General features: G+C 42.7%; 1 protein-coding gene across 1 annotated transcript; it reads left to right on the top strand.

Moving 5' to 3' along the window:
• Positions 1-1405: 1405 nt before the first annotated feature.
• LOC140565112 (odorant receptor 131-2-like) lies at positions 1406-2383 on the top strand. The gene has a single exon (XM_072690923.1). It carries the CDS (start codon positions 1406-1408, stop codon positions 2381-2383), a length of 978 nt encoding a protein of 325 aa, XP_072547024.1.
• Positions 2384-13624: the final 11241 nt, after the last annotated feature.

Here is a 13624-nt window from a genome sequence, read left to right as displayed (position 1 = left end):
TTTATTAGTACGTTTGTCAAATTCGAATTATTTCTGTTACCATTGTGGGTTTTTCTTTCATTAACCGAGGGGGTACCAACAATTTAGAATTTTGTCCACATGTGTAATTATGAGGCTTTCAAACTAGGGTCCACTATGAGTACATGGTTATAATAGCAACAACTGCCTTTCTGTTTATGGTACTTCCTCCATCTTTCATGTCTTTTTCTACAAACTTTTGTGTTCCCCCTGTCAGATCCTCCAGATTGCCCACTGCAGAGCGTAGATAGCTCTTTAGCCTACAGTGTTCAGGTGCTGCAGGATTCTCAACATCAGGGTCAGATGATGTTTTAGCTGGTTTATTGAAAAGAGTTTGGACCAGAAGCACATTCGTAGTTCCAGCACACAATATTCTGGACTTATCATTGATCTCAGAATCCCGCTGTAACGACCATGGGCATCCAGCTTTTGTCAGTGAAGAAGGCTGAGATAATTCAGATTCTGGGATGTTTCTCCTTACTTCCAGAGGTGCTTCTTGCTTCACTTCTAAGAGGTCCTGTATTGAGTCAGGCTTTGCATAAGCTAATGTTGGCTTGAATCTAAGCATGAACTAGCCTTTTGCAAAGTCTTCTTTTCATTTCTGTTGGTTATTTGAGGACCATTCTAGATTTGTTAATAAGATCCAAAAATGAAGTCCTCTTATTTTTGTATTGATTGATTGATTGATATTTCTATTCTTATATTGATCACAACTGCTTTACAACTATAAATAGGTTAGTAATTTATAAAATTGAGAAATATAATATACTTAATAATATACTATATATTATACTTATAATATACTATAATATACAGCTACAAAATATTTTAACAGGACATGCAAAAAAATGGGAAAAAATGTGTACCATGTGTGATAATAATGATATAATAATGATGTGGTTAGCATAATGTTTTTAGAACACCTGATTAGGGATGTTGTTATTTTTAGCTCTTTTAAGTCTTATGTGAATATGCTGCACAACTAACTGCTTTAAACACAACATCCCCTACGTGCTACGTGTCCATGATGTCAACAACTGAATATTAAAATCGGTTTGGTCAGCCAATATATGTAGTTGTTTGCCCATACCTTGTCCTTTATCATTCTAGGTAAAGACAATATTAAGATATGAGCTTTGATTGCAATTTCACATTCTGTATGATTTCTGTCACAACATAATTGCAAGTATATTCACTTGTGATACCATAAGAGCTATTCCTTTGAATTATACTATATCATTGTTTACAAATTACTAAGTTATTACTAACTAATAACTTTAGTCCTGTATGGTTACATTAATTATTTTATTATATCTTTTGTTTTTACCATCTGTATATTGTCTTATCAAGTAACTTTTTTCACAAGTAAACAATTTATCTCCCAGATATGTGCACGGCAGACTGCAACAGCAGTTGGAATGACGGCAGCATTGATCTGCTGCAACTGGACAGTTCTGCCTCATTGAAGAGGAATATAAAATTGGCCTTAACTCAGATGTTTATGTGGCCTCTTATCCTCATCAACATCCTCATGATTTTCACTTTCTACAGAAAACAGGCTTTCAGAAACGAGACCCGTTACATTTTGTTCGCTCACACCTTAATGACTGACGTACTTTTTCTTTTAATGACAAATCTTGTGACACTTTTCACATACAGCTTTGTATTGATGCCTGTGGCACTCTGTATTCCATTTTGCATGTTCATGGAGACTGTTAACTCATGCACACCGCTAACGATCACTGCAATGTGTGTGGAGCGCTATGTGGCCATCTGCATGCCACTGAGACATAGTGCCATCTCTACCCCCAGCAGAACTCTTGCTGTTATTGCTCTAATTTGGATTGCATGCAACATAAATCCATTTGTGGATGTGTTTATTCTTGTTTCAACTGTTCCACAGGAGTATTTTTTAGAGCCTGAAATTTGCCAGTATGATATTATGACTCCAGAGCACTGGCACCGCACAATGAGGGGTATTCTATATATTTGTGATTTTGTAATCATTTTACTTATTGATTTTTTTTGCTATCTGATGATTGTGCGTGCTGCCCGGACAGCCTCTGTTGACAAGAAGTCAGCAAGAAAAGGTCTGCGCACCATCTCATTGCATATGCTTCAGCTTATCCTGTGTACTTCTGAGATAGTTTGTCCTTATATTGAGGCAGAAATCATAGAGATAGACATTGAGTTATATTTGGCAGTCCGCATTTTCAACTTTATTACATTCAATGTCATCGCCAGGGCAATTAGTACACTTGTCTATGGCCTAAGAGATGAAAGGTTTTCTGCTGCCCTGTTTAACTACATCAAATGTAAACAGAATTACATCTCATCAGAAAAGAAAAAAAACGTTTTAGTGTAATCAATGTTACTATCAGTACTATAAGACTTGCATCTTCAATAGCTACCTAACACTTTTAAACACATTTTTTGATAGAATTGTAGGTCTTGTTTAATGTAATGTCATGCAATAATATATTATGAACAACTATTGTACTAGTCAACTTTTGTTACTAGTTTAAATATTTCATTTTTATTTGAACTTTTATAGGTTTATTTGAAATGTCAGAGGAGACACAGAAAAAGGTTTATAATAGTATTTGCTGGTCATCATGGGACTTTTTCTGACAGCACCTTCTATACATTTTACATACGTTTAAAGTATTAAATGGAATTCTTGTAATGAATGAACATCATGAAACAAAAATGTCCTTATAAGGGCTATGATAATGATACATATTAACATATAACATTCATCCTTTTTAATCATGTTCCAATGCATTGTAACTTACAAACTGTGCCACAAATGTGGGCATGTTGTTATGTTTTCCAACATGCGATTTAAGTCAAAAAATTTAACAAGAGTAATAAAGTCTGCTTGGTCTTTATATTTTCTAATTTACATTTGGGTTTAAACAGTGGACCAAACTTGCAAAGTTGTGTATCAATACATAACACAGAGCGGTGCTCTTTTGAAGTAAGATACTGAAGTAAAACCTCCCTACCTCAGATTTGACTTTGTATTTCATTATTTTATTTAATAGTTAAAAAAAGAAAGACACTTAAAGGTTGAATCAGTGACTAATTAGGTAAGAATGTTAACCAATCATTGTATCCTTAGTAAAATTCTCTTTACATTAAATTACTGCCAATAAGATACAGGCTCGGGGGGCAGAGTCTGGGCAGAGTTTGGTTCCAGGTATTCTGGCAAATACAACATCGGAAAAGTGTGGCTTCCACTTGGTGAGTGTATCAGATACATAGCCAGTGCCTACACAGGCAGCTCATTAGATTTCGACAGCCATCAGCACTGTGGACGTTCTCACCCATCCCTCACAGAGACTTCTTTTAATTGATGCTTTCTGGCAAGGCATTGGGACATCAATGCCCTTCAACATCTTTCTCCCCCTCCCCACACATTCACACTACAAGTGTAACAGGACATAAATGATATGGTCGGGACACACCATGGTTTGGTCCCTTTATATTTCTTTTTTATTTTAATTTCAGACAGTAATCAGCCTGAGCTAACCTTAGCATGGCATGTTGCTTACAGCTTACAGCTGAAGGCAGGGGCTCCCAAACCTTTTCCTGACCTAACTTTTTAAAGATCCATCTATGTCTGCTTTTACTTAATATTGTGTTCTTTTATAAACAATAATATGTATTGTTCTATATTTAGATCTTAATATTGTAATGGTAGGAAAGTGTTTTTCTGCATCTAATCACTCCTATTGACATTTACATTTAAGGCATTTAGCAGACACTCTTATCCAGAGTGACTTACAAAAGTGCTTTGCTATTTACTCCAGAATATCCTCAGCTAGTTTGAATAGACTACAAATCAAGTCAAGTCAAGTGGGTTTTATTGTCATTTCAACTACATACAGAGTACACAGTGAAACGAAACAACGTTCCTCCAGGACCATGGTGCAACATAGACACAGTGCATACAAAACACAAGTGCAACACAATACAAGTGCGGACAGACAACACAGTTCAGACAGAGAATAATAAATAATTGGCGGTAGTGTGCAAATTATGCAGTGTGTAATACATATTGAGTCCAGTGAGGTAGTAAAATTATTAGTGCAAATGCTTTGTGCAAAAATGCTTCCTATTTTATCTGGGGTAAATGATTGGAGAGAGAGAGAGAGTGTGTGTGTGCAAGTAACAGAAAAGACATCAGTTCAGAAGTTGAGTTCAGTTGAGAAGTCTGATGGCTTGGGGGAAGAAGCTATTGCAGAGTCTGGTCGTGTTGGACGGGTGGAGTCATCCACAATGCTGGTTGCTTTGCGGATGCAGCGGGCAGTGTAAATGTCCATAACGGAGGGGAGAGAGACTCCGATGATCCTCTCAGCTGTCCTCACAATGCGTTGGAGGGTCTTGGGGTCAGAGGCTTTGCAGGTCCCAAACCAGGCAGTGATGCAGCTGCTTAGGATGCTCTTTATGGTCCCTCTATAGAAGAGGGTGAGGATGGGTGGAGGGAGATGGGCCTTTCTCAGCTTCTGGAGGAAGTAGAGATGCTACTGGGCTTTCTTGACTGTAGAGCTGGTGTTCAGGGACCAGGTGAGGTTCTCCGCTAGGTGGACACCAAGGAACTTGGTGCTCTTAACAATCTCCACAGAGGAGCCGTTGATGTTGAGCGGAGAGTGTCTTGTTTTCCTGAAGTCAACAACCATTTCCTTGGTCTTCTCTACATTCCAATGAAGATTGTTGACTGTACACCAGTCTGTCAGCTGCTGCACCTCCTCTCTGTTTGCTGACTTTTACGTTGCCTTTGCTGATGAGACCCAGCACAGTTGTATCATCGGCGAACTTTATGATGCTGTTGGCAACACAGTCATGATTCAGCAGGGTGAACAGCAGAGGACTCAGTGCCCTGGGGTGCCCCAGTGTTCATTGTGATGGTGCTGGAGCTGCTGTCCCCAAACCGGACTAACTGGGGCCTCCCTGTCAGGAAGTCCAGGATCCAGTTGCAGAGGGGGGTGTTGAGGCCCAGCAAGCTTAACTTCCTGGTGAGATTCTGTGGGATGATGGTGTTGAATGCTGAACTGAAGTCTATGAACAGCATTCTGATGTAGGTGTCCTTCTTCTCTAGGTGGGTAAAGGAGAGATGAATGGTGGTGGTGATGGCATTGTCCGTGGAGCGATTGGGACGATATGCAAATTGCAGGGGGTCCAATGAAGAGGGCAGTTGAGTCTTAACTAGCCTCTCGAAGCACTTCATGATGATGGGCGTGAGAGCAACGGGACGGTAGTCATTGAGGCAGGACACCGTGGACTCCTTCGGCACGGGGACAATAGTGGTGGTCTTGAGGCATGTTGGGAACGAGGCTAACCCGTCTAGCTGAATGGCGCTGTCTGGAATGTTGTTGCTAAGCCACGATTCCACAAAGACTAAAGAACAGCAGTCTCTGAACTCACGCTGGGTAGTTCGCTGGAGTCAAATGTAGTCCAGTTTATTGTTGAGGGAGCAAATGTTTGCGAGGAATAGCGATGGTATAGCCGGACGGCTAGGGCTAGCCTTTAGCCTCACGCGAACCCCGGCTCTCTTATCGCGCTTCCGTCTTTCGCTCGCACCGCTTGCGATGACACTTCCGCCACCAGGAAACGCTGCAGAATGCAGGCATGGGTCTCGTAGCAGGCTGAGCTCTTGTAGCGTCTGCAGAACTTCGTCCGGAACATTGTTTTTAGGCAGATTTTTCCATTGAAGCAGGGTTTGGCAGTGGTATAATATGTGCACTGATATTCCGGTGCACATATTTGCAGAGATGGATGTAAATATCCACAAACAGTGACACAAAAAGCACAATTTCTCAGACCAAGAGTGGCCGCTGCGTGTAAACGCGCCACCAACAGGAACCGGAATTGACCAATTCCGAAATACCTCTAAACTTAGAGGTATTCAAAGATACCTCTAAGTTTAGACACTACTAAACACAAGTCAATAAGGTGACCACTCAAGTATACACCCAAGTACTCTTGGAAGAGGTTAGTCTACAGTCTGTGTTTGAAGACAGTGAGCAACTCTGCTGTTCAGACACCCAGGGGAAGTTCGTTCCACCATGTTGGTGCAGGACAGAAAAAAGCCCGGAAGCCTTGTCTTCCATGGGTTTTGAGGGATGGCAGGTCGAGCAGAGCTGAGCCGAAGCTCGAAGGGCTCTTGGTGCAGATTGGCTTTTGACCATTGCCATCAGGTATGGAGGGGCTGGTCCGTTCTTGGCTTTGTAGGCCAGCATCAAGGTTTTGAATCTGATGCAGGCAGCTACTACAGGATGCCAGTGAAGAGAATGCAGCAGTGGAGTGACATGGCTTAGAAACATTGAAGATGACCCGTGCCGCTGCATTCTGGATAAGTTGCAGGGGCCTGATGGTGTGTAAAGGGAGACCAGCCAGAAGAGAGTTGCAGAGAGTTGCAGTAGCAAGTCTCAAAGTGAAAAGAGACTGAACAAGCACCTAGGCGGCCTCTCTAGAGAGGAGGGGTATTCACTGGGTATTAACCAGTCACTGTAGACAGAAGGGGATTAGCAGCAGGGAGTTCGCAGATGTAATGTGGTGCTCAACAGGGGCATGCTACTAAGTGAGCTACCATGATCACGTGACCAACGGCCCCAAGTGCAGAGTGCTTAATCTCAAAGCAGTGAGATTATGAGGGGCCAACTTGTGGGGGCACCGATCCCAAGCAATGCCTGACCATTTGTTCAGCCAACTGGACCCCCATCCCTGTCTCCTGTCCTGGCAACATGGGCGGAGCATATCCGTACTGGCATTCAGGGTGACATTTCCAGGGACGAGTGCCAGAGGGTGTTATGCACATACTCCGCCCAAATCAGTTGATCAGACCAGGTAGACGGTGAGAAGGAGGCCAGACAGCAGAGGGTATGCTCCAGGTCTTGGTCAACAGCCACCTTAGGATGTCGAATGCTTCCTGGGTTTCATTGGACCAGACAAACCTCCCTGACGTCTTCATTATCAAAGTGATCAAAGGACAGAGCCAAAATTCCTCAAGAAATGTCGGAAGAAGTTGAGCGCTGGACAAGGCGCAGAGAGGATGGGCCAGTTTTCCACGGCCTTGATTTTGTCCATTTTGGCCCCCCAAAAGGGGGGTTTGTCTGTGCATGGAACTGTAATTTCTCCAGTTTGATGAACAGGTGGTTCTCCGGGAGCAACTGGAGAACTCACCAGACGTTGTTCGTCTACACACTTACTATAGATTAAAATGTGATCCAAATAGACAAAAACAGACCACACACACACACACACACACACACACACACACTGCACAGACACAGGGAACTTAAAAGGAAAGTGAGACCCACTCAGCCTTCTACTCGAGAAGGTGGCTGATAAAAGCACTCAACAAGAGTCAGAAGATCCAGCAGTGGGTAACTGGATCTGAGTGCTTATATAGCCTTTTGCCCAGGTGTGGTAAATCGGGCTTAATTGCTGGCTGGCGTGGGGGAGGCCTTGCCCAAGAGCTACCCCTTACAGCAGCATGCGGCAAAAGTGGACTTACACAGGCAAGCAGTTTGAGTGTGGTTGTGCGGGAAAGTGTGTGCCTTCGGTCATCACATGTGCATCACTCAATGCATTTCTTGTGCATCCAATTGTCTATGCAGAACCTTGCTAACACTAGCGCTTTGTAGGTTGGTACAAATACACATTGTTACAGCCCTAATCTAATCTCAATTTAAGTTCACTCCATTGTGTGCTTAGAAATAGTTGGAATGACTGATACAACTTCTGTATGATTATTTGTAAATCTAATGTATTAAGTAAGTGTCGTGTGGAGACTGCAGTTGTATGTGGTGGAGGTGATATGAGATATTATGGGTGAGGAGACCAGTGATTTGTGATAGACTGCACTGATACACTGTACTACTAGTTGTTCAGCAGCCTAATTGCTTGGGGATAGAAGCTGTCTCAGAACCAGCTGGTCCAAGATTCTGTACTTCCTGCTCCTGGACAGCTGTGAGAACAGTCAGTGGCTTAGGTGTGTGGAGTTCTTAATATTTCTCAAATCAAATCAAATCAAATCAAATTTTATTTGTCACATACATAGTCATACACAGTATAACTTGCAGTGAAATGCTTTTATGACAGTCTGCCCACATCAAGCTATACAATAAAAATCTACATTTAAACTTAACTAAACCTTAACTTAATGAAGTAAAGTGCAAAAGTGCAAAAGAAAAATAAAATAAAAAAAATAAAAATAGAATAAGTTACATTTAAGTTAAAGAATAAAATATACAAATATGAAAATATAGAAATATAAGCAAAAATACAAAATACAAATATACAAATATATATATACAGAGATGAAATAGTGCGTGTCTGTGTGTGTGTGTGTATATGTATACATATGTACATATTTATCTGTATGTGAGTGTATGTGTGAGTTAAAAATAAATATTTTCGTTATTGTCCGTAGTGTGTTTTCCGTGAGCCATGTTTGTGTATTGTAGTGAGTGAGGGTCCAGTTTGTGTATGTAGATACTTTAATTTAGTGTCCTAGTCCCTGTCCCCATTCAAGGCACGGATGGCTTGTGGAAAGAAGCTCCTCCTCATTCTCTCTGTGTTAGCCTTCAGGGTTCTTAAGCATTTCCCCGAGGGCAACAGAGAAAACAGTCCATTGTTGGGATGACTGGGGTCCTTCACAATCTTCTTGGCCTTGGTCCAACACCGCTTCTTGTAGATGGACTGCAGGTCAGGAAACTCCATCCTAGTGATTCGCTCTGCTGAACGTCTCACTCGTCGTAGCGCTTGCCTGTCCTGCTTGGTGCTATTCCCAAACCAGACTGTGATGTTCCCCGTGAGGATGCTCTCAATGGTGCAGGAGTAGAAGGATCGTAGTACCTTGGAGGGCAGTCTGAAGTCCCTCAGTCGTCTCAGGTGGTATAGGCGCTGACGAGCCTTCTTCGTTATGGTGTTGATGTGGCAACTCCATGACAGGTCCTGAGAGATGGTCACTCCAAGGTATTTGAAGCTTCCTACCCTATCCACCGCCGTTCCACTGATGTGGACAGGTTGGTAGCTCCTCTGCTGTTTCCTGCTAAAGTCCACAATCAGCTCCTTCGTTTTGCTGGCATTTAGCTGGAGATTATTATCCTGGCACCAGTTCTCCAGGGTTCTAATCTCTTCCAGGTAGGCCTTCTCATTATTTCCTGAGATCAGGCCCACCACAACTGTGTCGTCAGCAAACTTAATGATGTTGGTGGAGCTGGAAGTGGCTTTGCAGTCTGAGGTGTACAGCGAGTACAGCAGAGGGCTAAGGACACAGCCCTGAGGGGCTCCGGTACTGAGGGTGAGGGTGGGTGAGACATGCTTGCCTACCCGAACACCTTGTGGTCTGTTAGTCAGGAAGTTGGAGATCCAGTCACAGATGGATGGGTGGAGACCTAGATCTTCCAGCTTTGTGGTGAGTCTTGAGGGAATAATAGTGTTAAAGGCTGAACTGTAGTCCACAAACAGCATTTTAACATAATTACCCCTCCCAGCATCCAGATGTGTCATCGATGTGTGGAGAAGGTGAGCGATGGCATCATCTGTGGAACGGTTTGGACGGTATGCAAACTGAAACGGGTCCAGGGTGTCGGGCAGCGTGGATGTGATGAAGTCTCTCACCAGCTTCTCGAAGCACTTCATCACGACTGATGTGAGGGCGACTGGGCACGTAGTCGTTGAGGCAGGCTGGCTGTGGTTTCTTCGGGACAGGAACGATGATGGACTGTTTGAAGCACGATAGAACAATCCCCTGCGTCAGTGAGAGATTGAAGATGTCCATGAATACCGGGGCTAGCTGATCTGCACAGGCTTTTAGGACTCGACCACAGATGCCATCGGGTCCCGCACCCTTCCTGGTATTCACTATTGTTCTCTGACGTGCTCCTCTATATCAGCTGTGCCGGTGTTACTGTAGTTAACGTTGCCGGCTGCAGCATCAAAGCGAGCATAAAAGGTGTTTAGCTCGTTCGCCAGAGATAAGTCTGCACTTCCCAGTCCACAGGGTGGGCTCCTATAGTCCGTTATTGTTCTCAGTCCCTGCTACAGGCTCCTAGAGTCGTTTTGCTGGAACTGGGACTCTAGTTTCCTCCCGTAGCGCTGCTTCGCCTCCTTTACCGCCTTCCTTACTCCATATGACGCAGACTTGTATTCCTGCATATCTCCGCTGATCAGTCCCGTGTTGTAGGCAGCAGTGCGGGCATTCAGAGCCTCCCGGATGCTTTTATTCACCCAGGGCTTCTGATGTGATGAAATGTTTTGATTGTAGATTTCTGGATGGTGTCGTCTGCTACTTTCCCGATAAAACCCACGACAGCTTCCGTAAACATGTTGACATCATCGGAGCTGCGCCGGAACATGTCCCAGCCCGCGTCATCAAGAGCGTCCTGCAGTGCGGCCACTGATTGGTCCATCCAGCGCTCGACCTCTCTCACCACCGGAAGCTCTTGCTTCAGCCTTTGTTTATATTTTGGTAGGAGAAAGATGGCGGCGTGGTCTGACTTCCCAAACGGTGGTACTGACTGCATTTTGTAGCTGTCTTTGTGTGTGGTATAGCAGTGATCTAAAGTCCGGTGGCCCGGGTGGGGCAGGTGATGTGTTGGTGAAAGTTCGCTGCCACACTTTTGAGGTTGGCGTTGTTAAAATCCCCAACAACAGTGAGTGCAGCGTCCTTATTTCTCCTAGACTTTCTCAGGCAGCAGTTGGTATATAAATCCAGAAGGTTTGGAAGTTGAACCCTGATAATGTGCTGTGCTGTGCACTACACCCTGTGCAGAGCTTTCTGCTTTCTGTGGTGCAGTTCCCCTACCAGGTAAGGAAACAGCCTGTCAAAATACTCTTCACAGTGAAGATGTAGAATGTATTGAGGATGCCAGGATTCATAACAAACCTACTCTGCTCTGCTACTCGGAATGGGCTTCATTCAAGATCTCCATTGTGGAAGCAGTTGAACATAGCTGTGGCCAATAGCTTGTTGGTGTCTGTGATGGCAGCAAGCAAATAATGGGGGGGGGGTACTTTCACTTCTTGTGAAGGGTACTAGCAGGCAAAAAGATAGCAGCTTTGGCAGAGGAAAAATCCAAGGCACGGGAGGAGTTAGGAGAGGTCATTGAGAATGACTTTTGGGTGACCTTAAGAACATTCTGCAAAACAATTCTACAGTTCAAAACGGAAGGGTGGGACACTGTCCAAACTGTGCTTAGTAATGGTGTGAACCTCCCAAGGACCAGGAAGTAGGGATTGAGGTTTTTGGGAAGTAAGAATCTACCACTGTTGCTGAGGTCACTGAGGTAGTTGGAAAACTCCCCAGTGGCAAGGCACTGGGAGTGGATGAGATTTGCCCAGAGTTGTTAAAGGCTTTATTTTAGATCTTTCCTATGAACTTAAACTAACATTTTTGTTCTTGCATTTTTGTAGTGGTTTGCATCTTGAATTAAAATCTGTCTGGTTAGACATGAAGGCAGCTCTATATTGTAGACTTTGATCATGATATCCCAACTTCTTCAAGAGTGTTCTTGACATGAAAAGAAGTTGTAAAAATGGTTGTCTTCCTCAGATTAGAGAGGTTATTCTGCATTTATCTATGTTCCTTGACTTCTGTTATCTTAACTTTTCATCAGTGATATGTTTGTTTGTTTTCTTATCTTAATGATCCTTAAAGAAACCTTCTTTACTTGCATCATTACATTTTAAGACCACATATTGAGGGTTCCAATAAATAGCTACCAAATGCCAAATGAAATGAAAACTTGGAATTGACTCCAGATCTTATCTCCTTAATCTATCATGAAGTAATGAGGGAACAGGCAATGAAACTGTTTATCAGCCAATTGTCCGATTACTTTTAAACCTGTGAAAATAAAGGTGCTGTGTAAATGGTTCATGCAACATGATATTATGAAATAACAAAAGTTTGGGATGAGAATTCACCCCAGCCCCACCCTTGCTGCTTTTTTCTTACAAACTCTCTGGAAAGCTTGGTCTTTGTTCTAATCATTCTCATCAGCTAAAGCTCAAAACTACATCTCAGAGTTTCTAGAGTTCTCTTCCATTTTTGTCTCAGCCCACAGTGAGCACGGTCCACATATTATTTGTAAAGGTGTAAAGGTGCACGTATTTGTCACTGTACAGAGAAATGTGTCCTCCGCATTTAACCCATCTGTGGTAGTGAACACACACACACTAGTGCACTAGGCAGTGCACTAGGCAGTGAGGACACACACCCAGAGCAGTGAGCAGCCAACTCCAGCGCCCAGGGAGCAGAGAGGGTAAAGGGCCTTGCTTAAGGGCAGCTTGCCAAGCCCGGGAATCGAACCCACAACCCTGTTATCGATAGCCCGGCGCTCTAACCGCTGAGCCACCACTGCCCTTGTTAAATGCTTTTTAAATCCAATGTGTATACTGCCTTTCTGTTTATGGTATTTCCTCCATCGTTCATGTCTTTTTCTACAAACTTGTGTGTGCTCCCTGTCAGATCCTCCACTGTAGAGCATAGATAGCTCTTTAGCCTACAGTGTCCAGGTGCTGCAGGATTCTCAACATCAGGGTCAGATGATGTTTTAGCTGGTTTACTAAAAAGAGTTTGGACCAGAAGCACATTCGTGGTACTGGCCCACAATATTTTGGACTTACCATTGATCTCAGAATCCCACTGTAACGACCCTGGGCATCCAGCTTTTGTCAGAGAAGGAGGCTGTGATAAATCAGATTCTGGGATGTTCCTCCTTACTTCCAGAGGTGCTTCTTGCTTCACTTCTAAGAGGCCCTGTATTGTGTCAGGCTTTGCATAAGCTCATGTTGGCTTGAATCTAAGCATGAACTAGCCTTTTGCAAAGTCTTCTTTTTATTTATATTCCTAGGACCGTTCTAGATTTGTTAATAAGATCCAAAAATTAAATCCTCTTATTTTTGTATTGATTGATTGATATTTCTGTTCTTATATTGATCACAACTGCTTTTACAACTAAAAAATAGGTTAGTAATTTATAAAATTGAGAAATATAATATACTTGCAAAACAGCTACAAAATATTTCAACAGGACATGCAAAAGAATGAGAAAAAATGTGTACCATGTATCTGTCTGTATAATTACAGAGTTCATAATGATGTGGTCAGCATAATGTTTTTAGAACACCTGATTAGGGATGTTGTTATTTTTAGCTCTTACAAGTCTTATGTGAATATGCTGCACAACTAACTGCTTTACACACAACACCCCCTACCATCCAGTTTAGGCAAAAACATGGGAAGCGCTACGTGTCCATGATGTCAACAACTGAATATTAAAATCGGTTTGGTCAGCCAATATATGTAGTTGTTCGCCCATACCTTTGCCCATACCTCCAATATCACTCTAGGTAAAGACAATATTAAGATAAGAGCTCTGATTGCAATTTCACATTCTGTATGATTTTTGTCACAACATAATTGCAAGTATATTCACTTGTGATACCATAAGGTATTCCTTTGAATGATACGATATCATTGTTTAGAATTGACTATATAACATTAGTCCTGTATGGTTACATTCATTACCTAGGTTCTTTATCTTTTGTTTTTACCATCTGTGTATTGTCTTGTCAAGTAACTTTTTCC

The sequence above is a fragment of the Salminus brasiliensis genome, chromosome 11, assembly GCF_030463535.1.
Source record: "Salminus brasiliensis chromosome 11, fSalBra1.hap2, whole genome shotgun sequence".
NCBI lineage: Eukaryota > Metazoa > Chordata > Actinopteri > Characiformes > Bryconidae > Salminus > Salminus brasiliensis.
The sequence above is the reverse complement of the archived record's forward strand: the minus strand, read 5'-3'. Positions and strand labels throughout refer to the sequence as shown.